Below are 18,696 nucleotides of genomic sequence, written 5' to 3'. Positions count from 1 at the left end.
AAACGCCGGCCCGGCAGGCTCGACGGCCACAATCGCTTTCACCAGCCCCGGCCGCGCGTCGGCGAGCAGCCAGGCTATCTTGCAGCCCATGCTGTGAGCCAGGAGGATGGCGGGCTTGCCGATCTTGTCCAGGAGGGCCGCCAGAGACTTTTGGGCGACGGATTGCTCTTCTGCCAGGTTGGCGAGCTGCGGGTGGGTCGACCTCATGACGTGGTCGAAGGCGGGGGAGCCTTTGCCTGCGGGGGGGCTGTCGGGCCATTGGGTGGAGGAGGGCGGGGTGGCCCAGGCTTTTTGGAGGGGGGCCGCGCCGAAGGTGAGGTATGGGGAGGAGGAGGAGGAGGAGGAGAGGTGGGTGGGGGGGTGCCAGGGGGAGCGGCCGCGGAAGGGGGGATCGATGAGGTAGAGCTCGTGGGAGAGGGAGAGGAAGTGGGAGGACCAGCTTTGTTGGGTGGGCGAGTTGGTGTTGTTGTCGTTGTTGGCTGGGGTGGTGAGGAAGTCCTGGGTGGTGGGTTAGTTGGGGTGAATCAAGGTTGGCCCGGACGATGTGACCTACAATGCCTGTGCGACTGCTTCCAGGGATGAAGATTATGGGGTATTTCTGAAGGGGTTTACGGACTGGGACGAGGTGCTCGACATACACCTGCCCGTATACCGTCTCATTGCCGGTGCCGTCATCAACATACTCGCCGCCAACGTAAAACACCTCCCGGGTATGTGCGTCGGCCGGAATACTGTCCATTACCAGTTGATGATTTTGACAAGCATGATGGTTGAAAACGCCATCAGAAGGGCCAGTGCAACATCGGATGATAGGTAGGTTCATGGCAGTCGAGTGGGACAGGGTCTCGGAAAAAGGCTCGACCCGGTGCGGGGGAATTGTGACGTTACCTTCCCTGCGAGCGACCTATGCTCTCTTTTAGAGAATGGCTTTCTGTATGATGGACATTTATCTGAATGAGAATGCTGTTTTGTTTCTTTGTCATCCGTCTTCTTCTCTACGTCTGTTAGTGCAGACAAATTTAAAGGAGAAGCAGAGAATGGCGAACTACCGCCAGAGTGAGGTCTAGTCTGGTGAAGCGGCGTAGAAAAGCTTTTCATACTGGCATGTGTACCTATAGAATAGCCACCAGTGGTCAAGAACTTCTCGTTCGGCCAAAGGTCATGCTGAAGTCGAGGCGATGGCGTCAAATACAGAACTTTTAAGGGAGACGGATTGCCGAAAAGGTTCGCGTTGCTTTTCTATGTCAAGGTGTTCTATATTTATAAAAACTTGTGCTTTTCATACTCGATTATCAATCGACAACTCCAGCAGCTCGTTATTTGTCCCACACGTACACCCTATCCCCGCGAAGACCCTGCCTGTCATCATTGACACAAACCGTCCCATACCACTTCATCTTCTCCCTCTGGTCCGCCGTCGGCCTCGCCGCCCGATACGCCTCCTTGAGCTTCACCCACATGTCAACAAATCATCCAATTTCCCATCATTATAGCAGGCGATCTGGAGGGCCGAGCGGAGGTGGGAAAACTTGGCCGAGGACGGGCAGGAGAGGGTGCGGGCGATGGCGGGGTTGGTGATGTTGAGGGGGAGGAGGGAGAACTGGAGGACGTAGTTGGGGCGGTGGCATTTGGCCTTGTGGGAGGGCCAGTGGGCGGATCGGCGATTGGGGGGGCCAGTAGTGGGCGGTGCGGCAGCGGGAGCAGCGGAGGAGGTGGGGGGTGGTGGTTTTAAATGGAAGAACAGGAGGGTTGGAGCATTTGTGGGGGGGTGGGGGAGGGAGCCATGGTGATAAGGGGTGGTGATGAAGGGTGCTGGTGGAAAGAAAACAGAAAGAAAAACAAAAAGCGGTCAGAAATTAGTGGTTTATATCCTTGGTTTCTGATTCAACTCCAGGGCCGAAATCCTGCTTTGGTGTCGGTGTTGACGCGGCGACAGAGAGTGAGAAGTGGATGTAAATTTGAGCATGGTGATGGTGCAAGACTTGGTGTTTTGGTGAAGCCTTGAGAGGAAGAGTTTTTGAGCCACTGTGAGGAGAATGTCAAAGTATTTGGCCATGTTGGTAAGTCCAAGGTCGCCATCATTGTCAAGAGCAACGGACGCTGTGCTGTGTGGAGACTTGCCCCTTTTCCTGACCAAGGCACTACAAGCGGAGGGGTTAGGGTTATGGTTAATTCAGGGAGGCTATTGTTTTGCTTGCTCCTATCCCAGCGGGTAGGCATGAAGGATTCACATCCGCGCGATTCTCTGGAGTTGGCTCTCCAGGTAGAACCTACTTTGATCGGTATACCTTTGAGCGAAGTTGGGGTATCGCTGAGACATGTATGACGAAACAACCACAGTCTACAGGACCACAGCAGGATCATCAGCTCTGTGCGGAAGCAACGTCTTGAAACACGCCGCGCGTGGCTTGCAGCTGAGCTTCACCATGCGGTTGGCAAATGGGGCATACCATTATTCATCGCAGCTGCTGTACGGTTTGTGGCACTGGTTCATCTCATCTTTACTGGCACAGACCGATCGTCTGTGTCTGCGTAACTAGGCCGCATTAGTACGAGGGAAAGGTTGTGGATATGCAACAAAAACATGGAATGATGATGATGAGGGGTGTTGATGCGTGAGAGACAGGTCTATAAAGTCCATGACAGCCCCGTTGGAGATCAGACTCAGGAGCAGACATCTTCACAATTCCACGCCTTCTTACATTCCATACTATTATTGATTATACAATGACTCGTCCGGCCAAAACCAAAGCCATCATGCCCGCCGAAGAGGCCAAGGACACCACCCACGAGGTGATCAGCTCCTACTTCATTGGCCCCCGCGCCGAGAACCTCCCCCAATTCCGAGAAAACATCACCACGATCCTCGACGAACTCCAACTCGCCCGCAAGAACTACTTTGAACAAGATGTCGTCTCTCTTTCCTTTCTTCCAGGTCTCTTCCAGTCAAGTCTGGGGCTGTGCTAATAAACTCGCCAGGAAAACGACTTCACCTTCATTCCCCCCTTTATCCAGACCTCTCCCTCCTTCCTTGCCTCCGCCGCCCGGACCAAGACCGCCGTCCAGCAAACGGCGCGCCTCCTCGGCCAGCACTCCATCCCCTTCTGGTCCCCCCGGTACCAAGCCCACATGTGCACCGACCTCAGCATGCCTGCCCTGCTGGGCTACTTCATGACCATGCTCTACAACCCCAACAACGTTGCCATTGAAGCCTCCCCCTTGTCCACCGTCGCTGAGATCGAAGTCGGTGAGCAGCTCTGCGAACTGTTTGGTTTTGAAGAGCAGGACAAGGCCTGGGGCCATGTCACCTGCGATGGCACTGTTGCCAACATCGAAGCTCTGTGGGTGGCGAGAAACCTAAAGTATTACCCGCTGTCTGTGAGGAAGGCAATGGATGACGAAGATGGCCCGTTGAGATTTATCAGTGAGGAGTTCAAAGTCCGAACTTGTGAGGGCAGGTCGAAGCTGCTGAAGGAGATGAGTTTGTGGGAGATGATGAACATGAGGGTGAAAACTGTTCTGGATATCCCCGGGCTCTTGCGCGAGCAGTTTGGGATCACGCCGGAGTGGTTGGAGGAGGCGATGGCAGAGTACAATGTTCAGACGGTAGGGAAGGAGGCGCTGAATCGACATTTCGGGGTTGGTGAGGGGATGGATGGGCAGTTCTTTGTGCCCAGCACCAAGCACTACTCCTGGCCCAAAGCAGCAGCGCTGGTTGGATTGGGGTCCGATAATGCTGTCAGTGTTGGGGTTGACCATGATGCGAGGGTTGATCTTGATAAGCTGGAGAAGCTGCTGGAGGAGCGGTTTGCTAGGCAACAGCCTGTTTATTCGGTTGTAGCTGTCATTGGGTCCACGGAAGAAGGGGCCGTGGATCCGTTGGAGAAGATCTTGGCCATGAGACAGCGATTTCAAGCACGAGGCATGTCGTTCATGGTTCATGCCGATGCAGCCTGGGGAGGCTACTTCGCCACGATGCTGCCTCGAGAGGGCCAGGATGATGCCGACAGAGACGGGGGCGATGACGGCCTTGTGCCCGACCTGAGCTTGAGGGTCGAGACACAGCAATCTCTCTTTGCTTTGCGGTACTGCGACTCGATCACGGTCGACCCCCACAAGGCAGGGTACATCCCCTATCCTGCTGGTGCACTGACGTATCGAGACGGGAGGATCAAGAATCTTGTGACATGGACAAGTCCGTACTTGTCTCGAGGGGCAGTCACCAGTATTGGAATTTATGGTGTGGAGGGAAGGTAAGGGGCAACGGCAGTCCTTTTCCTAGCTTGACAGCAAGCTGACAATGACCACAGCAAGCCAGGTGCATCAGCTGTCTCGACATGGCTGTCTAACAAGTGCATAGGGCTTGATCAGAAGGGATACGGCGCTCTTTTGGCAGAAGCATGCTTCACCTCGTCTCGTGTGAGTTACCTCGGGTGCTGATTTGACGCAATTGTACTCCGGTTGACAACAGGCAGCTCTCGGCCCTCTGGGCCGCACTCTCCACCCCAAGAGACTCGTTCGTCTGCACTCCCTTCAACGCATTGCCTTCAGAATCCTCTTCCGATCCGAGGGAGGTCGAGCGAGAAAAGCAGAGAATCAGAGAAGAAATCCTCAACAAGTCAAACACCGAGATCATCGCCCAGGACAGCATCACCATAAACCAGGCCGACAAAACCATCACACTTCTCCGCGCCCTTGGCTCGGATCTCAACATCAACGCCTTTGCTCTCAACTGGCGCCACCCAGATGGCTGCCTCAACACCGATGTTGAAGAAGCAAACTACCTCATGGAGCGTGTCGTCAGTCGTCTATCGGTCGACCATCCTGATGACAACCCTTCCTCCATCCCATTGTACTTGACCTCCACAGAGTTTGAGTACAAGGACTACGGAGACTGCGCCACCAACTTCAAACGACGTCTCGGGCTTGACACCAGCACCCCTCACGAAAAGCTAATGGTGCTTCGTAACGTGGTGATGAGTCCCTTGGCAACCATGGACGGAGACCACGGCCGATTCATCAACATGCTCGGCGAGACCTTCCGAGAGCTTGTCGAGAAGGAAGTCAAAGTATGCCAGGCACGAAACGACGACAGCCCAGATTATCACAGCTTCTGGATCAGAGGCCGTGGCACGGCCAAGACTGTTTACCTGTCTTACAGACCCATGTTCCACCTCGCCAAGCACCGCAAGCAAATCATCCTCGAAGCAGAGTTTGCCAGCGAAGAGGGTCAGCGGGCGTACAGCCTGTTGGAAGGCAACACAGGCGACGATGAGATCATCCTCAAAACCTCTGACAAAATCGACCTCGACTCTTTACTTTCCTCCAGGACATCCAGCACAACCCTCGTCGGAAATCTAAGCACCTCGTCCAAGTAAGCCCCTCTTCTCTCCCCTCCCTTTTCCGCTCCCGTCCTGCTAACTGCCCTTCATCCAGTGGCACCATCCTCCCCCGCACCCCCCTGACCATCCTCTCCATCCTCAAAAACCGCCCCTTGAACACCTCCTCCCACGACGACACCTACCCCTCCGGCTTCTGCCCGTTCTACCTCTACGGCCTCCCCAGCCATACCTCCTCCCCATCAGAAACCCCCCACCAGCTCTACATCGACCACATCCTCACCAAATCCCCCAACATCTTCCTCTCCTCCCCCATCGAACTAACCCTCGACAACGAACAGCCCATCCCCTTCTCCACCGCCGTCACAAAAGGGGCAATCCTCGCCCTCGAAGGCATCCACGAAGCAGCACTCCAACCCTTCCCCGCTGACCACCCCCTTCCCGCAAACTTCTTCTTCAACCCCGGGAGGGAGTTTAAAGTATCGATATGGGGTGACGATCGCGCACCTGATGGTGAGTTACCATTTTTTCCATTTCCCTGTTACATTCCTACCTCACCGTCAGAGTAGGAGGGAGAAGAAGCTAACAAACAGCAGCTAGCGCAAGGGGTCTGTTGACAGAAATCAAAAAGACCGAACCCATAGCTAGGGGGAAACTCGTCCTGAAAGAAGACGTCGGGGGTATGGTGGTGGATGTGGAGAGGATTAACCGGGATCCGTGGAAGGAGACGGAGGAGCAGAAGGTCAGTCTCTGGCGGGAGAGGTGTTGGCAAGGTTGGGAAGGAGATTGATAAGGGGGTTTCAACATCTGGGGGGAAGGGGGAGGCCGCAACGAACGGGGTGGTTGCGGATGGGAATGAGGTGCGTGTTTGTCCGAACTGTGGTGAGTAGGTTAATTGGAAGAGAGGGGGGGGGAGGGGGAGGAGGGGTTGCTTTTGTAGGGTATGTTTTGGTATTTAATATCAAAGATTGCGTTTCGCCACGCGTCTCGCGTATAATGTCACGATGTCTACCTTACAACACAGCGGCGATGACACCAGCAGCTACACCTGCAACAGCCACGGCCATACCCGTGCCCATGCCCCGAGGGGCAGCGCCGCTCTTAGTCACCTCTCTCGGCGGCCTTCTCCCAGGCCTCGAGGTACTGCGAGACAAAGTCCTTCGAGTCCTTCGGCACATGATTGTCGTACCTACCATCAGATTCTCGCTGTCAGCATACTCTTTTCTAAACACATCACTCCGTCATCAGGGAAACATACCACGACTGAGTCTTCACCTGGTTCCAGTTCCACTCCCCACCAGTCAACATAGCCTGCAGCGAAGCCTCGGAATCGGGGGCATGGGTGATTGCCGAAACGATATCCGAAGTGAGGGAAGGGTATCTTGGGTCGTGCATAAAGGAGCTCTGGACCTTGTACCACGTTGTGGCCAGCGGCGTGATGAATGGCGATACCTCGGAGGGGACGGGGGATGGTGAGTAGATCGCCGAGACAAACTGATTCGCATCGGTCGAAGTGGGGAAAGTGAGTCCGTTGCCTTCGTCAGCGGCAGAGACGAGAGCAGCACTGCTGATGACGAGGAGGGTTGAGAACTTCATTTTGAGAGGATTATTTGTGGTTGACGAGGAAGAAGGATATGAGGACAAATGAGGGAAGTACAAGGCGAAGGAAGGGGCCTTATATACCTAGGTATAAAAGGAGTACGCAATTTGGCTAGACTGGTTTATGCAGGGGCCGTGTGACGGTGATTTTTCGGTCTCGTCTTTTGGTGGTACGTCGTGATCGAGCCTCGTCCATTGCCGCCTAACCTGTTGGTTCCTGGTGTCAAATAGTCAACTGGGCCCACTGATAAGGAATTCATATCTTGGCAGTGGGACCTGGGCCACTGGGTTCGGCCTTTTCCAGCCACCCGGGCAACTCACCCTCGTACAACAACAGAATTGACACCGTTTTTGGACCCCATACCCAATTCGACACCTGGTTCCCGTACGGTACTGTGCGTCACATTTTGGTAGTCCTTCACCTATCAGAATGATCCAATAAATCCACTTTCGACTTTCTACCGACGTAAGGTGTCTTTGGGAGAACATGCCCGACATGTCGGAACTCCCATGCCGACTGTGCCGTCGACAAGCAGGATGCCACTCACCCACAGAGTCCGAGCTGTGAGCCTCAAGTTCTGGATACCTACCTGACATCAGAGTATCGTTCGAATTGGCAGGAGTTAACCCAAAGACATGAACTTCTAAACTCAGGTAGACAACAGGATCCAATAACGTACATTATAAGCGAGTCGCGCATATAAGCGAGTCGCGCACTCTCTACCACCCTACGAATACTATCCTCAATTACACCACATCAAGACAAGGAATTAACTATAATTACATCAGAAACAGCTGAATCAGATGCTTCTACAGCCTCCTAGCAAATACGCGCATTATAGCCAGGCTTACCGCATACACCACAGCACTGAACCTTCGTACGAGCCCCCCCTACATTACTACTATCCGGCTACGTTTCTTACACTCCCTCCTTATCCACGGCCTTCTGATCCAGTAGATCCTGTGCCTCTTGTACAGTAAGTTACCTTCCAAGCCTCACACGTGTTTTTTTGGCTCTCCGGCGCTTACTTAGTGCCTCATTAGCCTTACGGAGCAAAGAGACCTCTATACAAAGGAAAGCCACCTAGTGCATTCTAGCCGTTATACCTTTAATAAGCTGGTCTACCGCAGCTAATATTAAAGTCAGGAAACTATTTTAATAGTTAGTAATGCGAATCTTAAAAAGCATTAACTATAAGTTATTTTCTCGAGGGTTATATAGTATCTAGGAGACCTAAAGTTATATAGTGCCGGGCCGTAAATTTAAAGGTATTAACGTACGAAGCTATTATATCTAGCTTAAAAAGTACCTTCTTTAAATCGTACGGTATAAGGCTAGTACCCGTAAAGCTACCCTATATATTTTTCTCTATTATAGAGGCAAAGAAGGCTTCGCGGAAAGTATAGAGGAACTCGAGCTTACTTATATAATTAATATATCTATATATGAAGTCCTCGATTTAGCGACCGTACGTTTATTTTAACGGCCCAAAGCAATTAATATTAAATAGCTAAAGGAAGTAAAAGAAGTATAAAAGTATATAAAGTATAATAATATTATTCTATTAATAGTAATGTTTAAATTTAGTTAAATAATTACTTTCGTAACCTTCGAGGATTAATAGTTAATATTTACCTTTTATATAGAACGTTATATAATAATCGAAGTACTTAATTTCATTATTATTAATAATTATAACACATTAAGTAAATAATAAATTATATTTAGTATATTAATTAACAAAATAGTATTATAATTAAAGTAATAAAAAAGGGAATAGCTCAGCCGAAAGTATCAACTCTTTAAATTAATTTTACTTTATTATAACCGTCCGAAGTCGTAATTACTATACTTATAAAAATAATATTTATTATAAACTTAGATTCGTCGAATTTATAAATATTATTATTTATAATACTATACTTAGCCTTAGTGTTTTATATAAACGAGAATTATTTGGCTATAACCTTTAGATCTTTATACTTAGCCCTTTAATAGTTATATCTATACGTGAAATACGTACGGAACTATAGTTAACGTTTAACCAAGTTATATACTTAAAGCTTACTAATAAGGGGCACGTCGCGTATACGTAGTAATTAATTAGCTATATCTTTACACTACGTAATTTTAGTAGAAAAGCTCGCGCATATAGCTTAATAATATATTAAACAATAATATCCTCTTCGGATTAAGTGAGCTTCTTCGATTTGGGCGTAGTATCGCGTCGTGTAGGCCGGCCAGCGCGTCGGTTACGGAGCGTTAATTCTGGAATATTATAGAGCCTCGCTGCTGCTCTGACGCTTAAACGCTCATCATTCTGAAGAGCTTCGAGGGCTAAGATTACCCTCGCTTCTTTTAAAGTAGGTGGCATGTTGGGTTGTGGAGAAAAATGATGTTAAGTGTAGAGAGAACGCGTCGCAATGGCTAGTGCGCGACTCGCTTATAATGTACGTTATGAATGTTTCAACAAAACATGCATCCATAGCCTACCCCCATCTCTACCCTCCTCAACTACCCCCCCACCAAACCCATACTCCCCCTTCACAACCCCCCGCCCTCTCAGCCACAGCAACCACAGCACTATTTACCGCCTTCCCCCCCTTGGGTACCCCGGTTGGAAAACCTTGCCCCCCTTTTCCAACAAATGCGACAACTGCGGAGTGGAGGCGATCTTCTGGAGGTGCAATGCACTTAGGCGGAAGATATGCCGGTCGATTGGGTGGGAGAGGTAGCTTGGGTTTATCACTGGGGGTTGCGAGGGGGAGGAAGAGGAGATGTGCATGCTGCCGCGGGAGAAGGGCTGCTGGAGGAGGGTGAGGAGGGTGAGGTATTTGCCTGTGTCTTTTCGCGATGGCGGCATTTGCGGGGAGGGCTGAGCTGGCATTTACAACGGTTAGGGGACCGGTGCGGTTGGTAAGGTATTCGGAGAGGGCTGCTTGGAAGACGGCGGGGTCGGCGAAGTCTTCGGCTGTGGTGAGATGGGATTTTGCCATTAATCTGGTGTGGGTGTTAGGGTTCTGGACCTCAGGATCTTGATGACAATGAGCAAGGTACTAACCCCAGAGGCAACATGATGTGATTTTGGTAATTCTCTCCATCAAAAGCCATTGTTGACCACCACCTTGATTCCCAACCTGTTCAGAAGCCTAGAGCTGCCAATCCCAGGCAGCTCTAGCAGCTTGGCAGACTCAACTGCTCTTGCCGAGACAATCACCCTCGTTGATCCAGACATTGTGCTTCACTCCGTCCTTGGCATACCCCACGCCTGTGACAGTTGGAGGGGCGGGCGCCTTGCTTTCTCACATCGGTGTGAATCTTTGTCACGAGAGCGAGACCCGGTAATGACCTTGAGATTCTTTTTCCCTTTGGCTGCAAGATAGTGCCTGTTACCAGGGTAGCTCCGTTCCTTGATTTTCGAGTCAATGTTGAACGGATTAGCAAAGCCGCCCAAAGAAAGTCCTCTCGGGTCTCCGGTGACCCCTAGGCCCAGATTCTCATATGTTCTCGCCCATGTCTTCTGGAACGGGCCGCAGACTTCTGGAAAGGAGTTACGATTGGTCCATTCTTCCCATGCACTGTCTCGTCAAGAAACTGGACTCCTAGATCGTGCTTGACCTCCTTTGATGAAGTCACAAACTGCTCTGATTTCTTGTAATACGGCTGCAGCCCCTTCGAGAACCAAGATATTGGACGAGGGGTTCTCGGAGAAACGTGCAGCGAGTGTAAGACCAGCTGTTCCCCCGCCTACGATTCTGAGCTCGGCATTAATAGCCTGTGTCGAAGGCGAAGAGTAGACTAAGGCAATAACTTACACACAATCCCATGGTTGACCTTGGGCGAAACCTGCCGCAAGGAAAAAGAAGCCGCTCAAGACTTTTGCCAACATCTTGCTTGGGACCTAATGCGAAGAGATGATAGAGAGGAACAGTGCACTGGAGGGGATCAGAGTTATACCATACGTACTTACTGATGAGGATGCTCCAGTCTACCTTATCTTCATTGGTAAATCCATCTCGATGTCCAACAAAAGCTACACAACATAGAACTATTGATAAGGCTGATGATGGCTGCATGTTTCTCGGGTTTATTGCGCCTCTCCTAGATCGTCTCTCGGCTGTACAACTCCGCCAAGACCGCCATTTCGGGCAGCTCATTCCCGTTCTACATTTTGTGTCCCCGAAGCCCCCAAAGTGAACATCCTAACCCATAATCGCGAATAAATGCCACAAACAGAGCGTCCGAGAAAGAAACTAGTACACACTGATACACCTAAACCCCCCTCTCGTCACTAACCCTCCTCCCCTCCACCCATTCCACAACCACCTGAAAGTCCTTGCACATGTGCACCACACCCATCCCATCGGTCTCGACCTTTTGCCCCTCCGTCTCCGGATTCTGGCCCTCAAGCGCGGTATCACCGCAACACATGAGGCTCTGTCTCAGGTAGCCAAAGCAGTGGTTGATGTGGCTGTGATCATCATCATGCCCTTGCATTCTTTTATACTTAACATCACCCGCAATAAGCGAGTTGTACCTCGTCATGATCATCTGCAGGCAGTGAAGCTGGTGGAAGACAGCCACCGAGTAGACTTGCTGGTTATGGAACTCCATCGGGGGAGGGAGGTGGGAACTGCCGGAGGGGTTGAAGTTGGGTGGGGTGGTGATGAAGCCGTTGCCGAGGGGGAAGGAGGAGGTCCAGGCGGGAGGGGTGGTGGTGCTGTTGGTTGGGGGCTCGGGGTCAGGGCGGAAGGTTTGGGGGCGGAGGGAGACTAGGTAGGTAGGTAGGGGCTGTTTAGAGCCGTGTCCTGGGTGGGCTGTGAGGAGAAAAAAGGGAAAAATCATACATTCTGGCACAAGGCCGCTGATGTCTGAGGCGAGGTGGAGGGTGTCCTCTTTCCCGCTCGTGACGTGAGAGTTGCACTGAGAAGATGTTTGTGAAGTGGAATAGGCGACGATGCCCCATGTCGCGCAGCTGCAGATTAGGACGGTGAAGAAGGCGAGAAGATACAACGTGATTATAAGGACCCGTGATCTCCTGGCTGGTGTTTGGCCTTCTTGGGTCGTGTCATCTCGCCAACTCCGAATTATGGTGGGGCTGCGAGGAGACTTTTCCCAGTTGTGTAGCAGACCCAGTCCTTCACCATGCAGCTTGGGAATGGCATGTGTTGTTGAAGGGCTGATCGGGGACCCAGCGAATGTTGTTCTGCTGTCGAGGCTGTATCGTGATGATGCCATCTTAGGAAGAAGCCATCAAGAATAAAAATAAATAAAAGTATACAGAAGTAGAAGAAGAAAACTGGGGTGCACAACTTCTTGGAGAATGGACGGAGGAGCCAAGTTGACTTTCCTTAACCTTAGGTGTTAGGCGTTAAGAAAATAGGGGTCAGGGGTCAGGGGTCAGGGGTTGAGGGGCGGACAGGTTCCGCATCGATAGCACATGCCACAGTCTTGACGTAGGGTAGAGCGGCACCTTTTATAGAACAAAGAACCCCAAGATGTTTGAGCCTGATTGTTTGCAAAGGAGCAGGTCTGGGGCGAGGCTTGGCATGTGTCCTGCTGCGTGGAAATCACAATGGACAATGTCGATCATTGCCATATGCCACTGCCTGAATAGATGCATTTCCCGCACTTTCCCGTCTGGTGTCGCAGATGGAGGTCTGTTCTTTCGTGAAAGCTTCAAGGTTGAGGCTATCATGAGCCTTGTGCTGTAGCGGCCAGCTCTTTTGTTTGACCCAGGACGGTACGCGGGTGCATAATTAACAGCGGGAATACTCCGCCAGAGGAAGAACGCTTCAGGACATTCAGCTTGGGTCTGATTCCAGTGTTTAGGTAATTTCATGCCAACAAGCCGTGGGCGAACCAAGGTCACGCCAGCAGAGGAGGGCGACATCGTTCTAGGACCTAGTGTCCAGTCACCTAGGTAGGCATTGTCCGGGAGTATGATAGATTGGAAACTTGAACCTGTGGTCTACTAGGGGATGTTGGGTCATAGAACGAAGATATAGGTTTGATCAGGGTTGGCATAAAACTTGGCTTAACTGTCAAAGTCAAGCCAAGCACCAAGTTAAGTCTGGTAGGTGGGCTTGGCGGCTTCCATTGTCAAGTTCGCTCGTAAAGCTTAACTCGAACAAGCTCCTTTGGTCTGAAGACTTGATGATAGAGTCACACATATGAATTTTGCCCTGAGATTCGTGTTCATGACCCATATGCCATCTCCTAGACCATGTTTATGTACAAAATCAACCACACATGCTATTTACATCTTTCTCCACACCCCCTTCTTGCCAACCACCATATACAATCTACAAGCACTGCGAATACCACTGGTTACTAGCCTGGCACGTCCCCTGGGCACAGCACGTCGGCCCCGTCCATCCCTGCCCGCCACATTGAGCCCACCTAGCAGCACAGTTTCCACCCGGAGTAGCACTTGGCGAAGGCGCCACGGCCGTCGAGCTAGGCCCAGGAGCAGGACTACCACCACCACCACCATCAGCACGAATCTCGGGGTGCGCATTCGTGGTCAACATCTGCGCATAGGCATCAAACCACGCGCCCGCCTGCGGAGCCCCCGACATGCCACACGTCCCGTCCGACTCGCCACCGGGCTTGACCCAGAGGATGGCGTCGACGTTGGGGTTGTTGGTGTTGGTCGTGAAGGGTTGACCGAAGCCGGCGGGGGAGACGTTGCACCACTCGCCCCATTCCTTGCGGGCGCCGTCGAGGGCGACGCGGCCTTGGTCGATGATGAAGTTGGTGGGGAGGCCGCGCTCGCGGAGGGCGTTGCCGAGGGAGGTGGCGTAGCGGGACTCGTCGGCCGAGGGGCTGCCGGCCGTGTATGGGGGTGGGTTGTTGGTGGAGTAGGGGTTGTAGTTGGAGACGTTGCTGGAGTAGCCGCGGATGCGGGCGTTGCTGCCGGCCTTTTGGAGGATGGTGGCTACTTCGGCGGCGGCTTAAAGGGAGTTAGTTCGATCTCTTTGGGTTTTGTGAGAGGAGGTCACTGCTTACTAGGTTTGAGGTTGTCCGCCCAGCCGAGCCAGCCGCCGTTGGCGACGTCAAGGTAGAGGTGGATGTTGCTGGCCTGGAGCTGCTGAATGGCATAGGCAATGCCGTCCTGCTGAGGCCCGCGGGCGTTGCGGCAGAAGGCAGTGGTGCCGGTCACCATGTTGCCGATGGCATCAGGCTCAAGAATAACAGCAAACTGAAGATCCGATGCGGCCTTGAGCTTCTGAGCAAAAGGCTGGACATACTCGGTGCGGTAACGGTTCAGACCGTTTTGGTCCAGACTCAGCTCTCCTGAAGAATGACCGGCGCTGCAGTCGCGGTCGGGGAGGTTGTACAGCACAAGACCGACGATGGGCTTCTCGCCCCTAGACTGAGCAGCGCGGGCATTGCGGATGGCGTCATCGATGTCGCGAAGGAGGAAGATGTTGGAGATCCAGACAAAGGTGCCGACCTTGTTCTGGACGTACTGCACCTTGGCCGCGTTGGTCTGGTCTCCGCGGGACAGGAAGGCCTGGCGAGTCCTCTCGAGCGACTCGCTGTACTTGGGGTTGACGAACAGGCTGCGGCCAACAAAGGGGTTGCCGGACTGGCGTGCCTCAAGGGGAGAGGCACTGCCGGTGGCAAGCAAGCCAGCGAGAATGGCGTAGACGGCGCGCATGTTGTCGGCAGCGACTGTTGAGAAGACTTCCTGGTGTTGGCCCTGTTGATCAAGAGCAAGCACCAGACCGAGACTGTCTTGGGGTCATCTTTTATATCAAGAATCCTCTCTAGGTGTCGGGATTCGCATTCTCAGTTGAGTCTGCCCCAGCTGTTGCGGAAAGCATCCCGTCAGCCCGGCATCAAAACCTGCCTAACACGGCTCGCGAAGCCGTGGATGGTGTCCATTCCGTGACATCATGTGCTCCTTTCACGGCATGAATCGAAGTGATTCCCATCGCCAGCAGGTCGGCCGGGCCCGCTCACGGCTGGGGTGCGCCGCCGATGTTCCGGAAGCGATGCGGAGGAGGTTGCGGCTGTCGAAACGGGCGAAAAACGGAGGCAGACGCCCGCGTTTGCTAGGCCCGGTCTAGTTTTGTGGGGTCACATCGGGGGAGAACCCCATAAACTTGGGCACATATTTGGCCGAAGTAGGAACGTTATGGGGATTCTCGGTAGTCGGAAACGCTTTACCAGTGGCGCGCTTCAGCACTGCGCTTGACTGCCTCGTCTTCCCGCTCCAATCATTGTTCTGGACTGAGGTCTATTATGCTCCCGACAGCTGTAGGCTCTATTTGGGTCAGTTGAGAACCAATGTCTATAGGAGCTGGAATAATATCGACTCTCCCTCCTATCGGCCCTTGTGTGGGATTAGGACGATTGTCAAGACCTTGGGCTAGGCTGACATCCATTCGCAGGGCTCAATATGTCAAAGTTGCTTCCGGAAGTGTTCGAGCCTTGTGAGCTCACTCCTCCCTGTTTTCTGGAAATCTCTCGGTAATCCTCATCCACTGTCCACTCTGAATCAACAGACCGTACTCCTTCTCCCTCATCCTGCTTTTGGGGTCTGCCATCTCAAAGTCAAAGCGGCGGAGTAGCTGGTGAATTGTTAGCCAAGGTGTTAATGCCAACAACTAATCAATCGAGGGCCTTGCCTCAACAATGACCTTGTTCAACTCCATAAAAGCCATCGGCTTGCCGAGGCAGACCCATCTCCCATACCCAAAAATCATCTCGACCGTATCGGCCATCTTCCTCTTGGTCACGGGGTCAACCTCGAGCCACCTCTCAGGTCGAAACACATCGGCATCTTCGCCAAAGAGGGCTTTGTCTTGCATGATCGCCCAGGCGTTCTGCCCGACCCTCGTGCCACCGGGGATAAACTGGCCGTTGATGTAATCCCCCTGAGGCGGTACTTGCTTGAGCAGTAGGGCCATAATAGGAGGCTGCATGCGAAGAGTCTCATAAATCACAGCCTGCCAACCGTCAGTCCCTGTCTTCAGCAAAAACCCCCACACGGCAAACTCACCTGCAACAACTCCAACCTCTTCCCCTCCTCATTCTTCACCGGACTCGAAATCCTCCCCTCCCTCACCCCGTCGTCAATTTCTTTCTGCAATCTCAAATAAACCCTCCTACACGCCGCCAAATACAGCACCACCCCCCTCACCGCCACAGCCGTAGTGTCACTCCCCGCCACAATCTGAAACGGCACCTCCACCTCGCACTCCCGCTGCGTAACCCCATGCCGGACAAAGGCCCCGAGCATGTCCTTCCTATCCTTCTCCGCCCCAGGGGCGAACCTCTCGGCGACGATCTCCTCAGCCATCTTCATAATCCCTCCCACCCCCCCGCCAGACTTCTTCTCCGGCCCAACAACCGCGAGGACGTGCTTGTTCGTCAAGATCTTGCCCACAACAGGCCAATCACTCATAATGCCCAACCACGCCGCCTGGTCGTTGATCGTTCTGATCCAGTCAAACATGTCCTCGTTCCGGTCTAGATACCCAAACTCCTTCCCATAAGCGACTCTGGTGATAACATCGAGCGTGAAGAACTGGGAGATTCTCGCAAAGTCCACCTTCCTCGTCGGGCCGCGTGGCTCGGAAATGCATCGCTTCCTGATATAGGACACAAGTTTGCTAATGATGTGCTCGATGTCGCTCTCCAACGACGGGACCTCCTTCGCGTTGTACCCGTTTGCGAGCTTGGCTCGAAGGGCGGTGTGCGCCGTGTTGGAGGTGCAGACAAAGAGGTTCTCGCCCCAGGGGTCGAGGCGGAGGGGGGTGTACCAGCTTGAGCGGGCGTATTCCGTGCGGGCCGAGTTCATCTGGCGGATGAAGTCCGGGTCGGAGGAGAGGAGCTCTTGGGGGGCGATGCGGATGAGGGAGGAGGAGAACTTGGCGGGGAGGGCGCCGTAGACGTGGGCTTGACGGGGCTGTGGACCAGGCGTATATTTTGTAAAGGTTGGTGAATTTGGCGAGGAAGGGGCCGGGGATGTGCGAGAGGGGGCGGTAGGAGAGGTAGTGCCAGAGGATGAGGAGGGCGAGGAAGGAGAGGGAGAGGATGGGGAGAAGGTGAAGGCTGGCAAGAGCCGCGTGGAGGGCTGAGGATATGGGGGACATTGCGAAGTGGTTACCTACCTAAGGCACCTGGGCATGCTGTGTGCTTCGGCCTTGCAACGTTGAGAAGACGAGTCGGGCTTATTTATGATGTCTTGGACGGCGAACAAGTCCGGCTCGGCTTGATAGAATGCGAGTGTGCCTATTATGCTCGGGATACACACGACAGGCATGTCGTCAAGCACACACAACCATGTGATATCAGGGGACACAGATCACGTCACCTCTGTGCTGACAACCCCATCTGCCGGCAGCGATAGACCCTCGATGCACATCAAGGGTCGCATTTACGAGCACCATGTGGCATACCTATCTGACATGCCGAGGGCGAATGAAAAGAGCTTCCAAGGCAAGGGCCGTGGAATCCTGTACAAGACAGCACAATTGGCATGGTTACACAGACATTCCGTGAACGGCGTGATTGGCACAAGATGGATGGAGGGGGTCGTCTGGGGGTGAGGGGAACATGTACGGCTGCCCTGTTCTGGTCGTCATCAGCCATGATGATTCTCTCCTTGATCGAGGTACCTCCACGTCTATCATGAGCCGGTTACCGGTAATACCTCCCCTTGCTCCACGCACAAAACACTTGTCAGATCATTCTTCCCATCGCCGATGATGAACAGAGCCGGCAGCACCGGCAGCTCAACCGTCACGGTAACCCCTTTGCTGCCATCGCTGTCTTGGCAGTCGACGAACTCCCGTCCGAGTTCAACTGCATCGCCTCGGTTGGGGGTGCTAAAACAAACATTTGCTCGGTGTGCTCCGAATACAATGGCCAGCTCACTCGCCCTCTCCACGGCCACCGTCAGCTCCTCTTGTATCTCTTTGCTGACATCGCCACGGCAAACGCTCTTCAGCATCGCCAGCATGTTATCCTGGACTCGTTGACGATTGACCTGGACAGTCTTGCTGACCCCAGTGGCCAGACTGTTGCCATCCGCATCCTTTGCTGCAGCAGCATACAGGATAGACTGAAAAGTCGCCGAGCGCCACGAATTCGCATATCGATCCCGGTACAAGGGCCCAAACTCATTCTGTCTCAGAGGACCATTCTCGTCCTTTGACCCATCACCCTCGACGATTCCCTTCCAGCTCCGGTACAGCTCAAACAATGGCCCCCCATTGCCCCCAGGCCCCAGTGCTCCAAACCCGTACGGCGCCGAGAAGAAGCCATCCTGGATCATGGCCCAGATGAGAGCCTTTACAAAAAGCCTCTCCTGGCCTTTTCCCTCTCGCTCCAGGAAGCTGGCCGCATCGATGTTCCTGTCGATTGTCATGGGGCCGAGATTGAACGTGATTGTGTCGACAGATCGCTTCAGTGCCCGGTATTCCTCCTTGAGACTCCTGTCAGACACAAGTCGCAGGTCAAAGTCGCCCGGTCTTTCCATCAGGACCTGCTTGAAGTCGGCAATTTGTCTTTCGTACTGTTCCCTTTCCCGAGCCGCCTGTTCGTCACGGTCCATCATGTAAGCTGCCATCTTGGCGTCGGACTCCTCCATGCGGTGGCTGATCTCGGTCTTGTATTTTGCCGCCTGACTCTCCAACTCGATCTGGTAGTGGTGACGCAGCTCCTGAAGCCTCACGGTGCTTTCGTCTTTCAGTCTTTGTATCTGCTCCTCGTACCTTCTCGCCTGGTGTTTCTGCTCAG

General features: G+C 53.0%; 7 protein-coding genes across 7 annotated transcripts; 1 reads left to right on the top strand and 6 right to left on the bottom strand.

Moving 5' to 3' along the window:
• Positions 1 to 823, bottom strand: PODANS_4_580 (uncharacterized protein; the record flags this gene model as incomplete). Its single annotated transcript, XM_001903614.1, has 2 exons — positions 1 to 498; positions 554 to 823. Coding segments are annotated over 2 exons (768 nt in total), but the record flags the coding sequence as incomplete, so codon positions are not given.
• Positions 824 to 2,970: 2,147 nt separating this feature from the next.
• On the top strand, positions 2,971 to 6,129 carry PODANS_4_570 (uncharacterized protein; the record flags this gene model as incomplete). The annotated part of the gene is made up of 4 exons (XM_001903613.1): positions 2,971 to 4,253; positions 4,472 to 5,374; positions 5,437 to 5,852; positions 5,936 to 6,129. Coding segments are annotated over 4 exons (2,796 nt in total), but the record flags the coding sequence as incomplete, so codon positions are not given.
• Positions 6,130 to 6,440: 311 nt separating this feature from the next.
• On the bottom strand, positions 6,441 to 6,935 carry PODANS_4_565 (uncharacterized protein; the record flags this gene model as incomplete). The annotated part of the gene is made up of 2 exons (XM_001903612.1): positions 6,441 to 6,528; positions 6,598 to 6,935. The coding sequence occupies 2 exons, from the start codon at positions 6,933 to 6,935 to the stop codon at positions 6,441 to 6,443; spliced, it is 426 nt and encodes a 141-aa protein (XP_001903647.1).
• A 4,276-nt stretch (positions 6,936 to 11,211) lies between these two features.
• Positions 11,212 to 12,177, bottom strand: PODANS_4_560 (uncharacterized protein; the record flags this gene model as incomplete). The annotated part of the gene is made up of 1 exon (XM_001903611.1): positions 11,212 to 12,177. One exon carries the CDS (start codon positions 12,175 to 12,177, stop codon positions 11,212 to 11,214), a length of 966 nt encoding a protein of 321 aa, XP_001903646.1.
• A 1,067-nt stretch (positions 12,178 to 13,244) lies between these two features.
• PODANS_4_550 (uncharacterized protein) lies at positions 13,245 to 14,605 on the bottom strand (the record flags this gene model as incomplete). The annotated part of the gene is made up of 2 exons (XM_001903610.1): positions 13,245 to 13,879; positions 13,951 to 14,605. The coding sequence occupies 2 exons, from the start codon at positions 14,603 to 14,605 to the stop codon at positions 13,245 to 13,247; spliced, it is 1,290 nt and encodes a 429-aa protein (XP_001903645.1).
• Positions 14,606 to 15,557: 952 nt separating this feature from the next.
• Positions 15,558 to 16,753, bottom strand: PODANS_4_540 (uncharacterized protein; the record flags this gene model as incomplete). Its single annotated transcript, XM_001903609.1, has 2 exons — positions 15,558 to 15,899; positions 15,953 to 16,753. The coding sequence occupies 2 exons, from the start codon at positions 16,751 to 16,753 to the stop codon at positions 15,558 to 15,560; spliced, it is 1,143 nt and encodes a 380-aa protein (XP_001903644.1).
• Positions 16,754 to 17,584: 831 nt separating this feature from the next.
• On the bottom strand, positions 17,585 to 18,694 carry PODANS_4_530 (uncharacterized protein; the record flags this gene model as incomplete). Its single annotated transcript, XM_001903608.1, has 1 exon — positions 17,585 to 18,694. A coding segment is annotated over one exon (1,110 nt), but the record flags the coding sequence as incomplete, so codon positions are not given.
• Positions 18,695 to 18,696: the final 2 nt, after the last annotated feature.

This window comes from Podospora anserina, chromosome 4, assembly GCF_000226545.1.
Source record: "Podospora anserina S mat+ genomic DNA chromosome 4, supercontig 1".
NCBI lineage: Eukaryota > Fungi > Ascomycota > Sordariomycetes > Sordariales > Podosporaceae > Podospora > Podospora anserina.
This window is presented reverse-complemented; position numbering and strand designations above follow the sequence as displayed.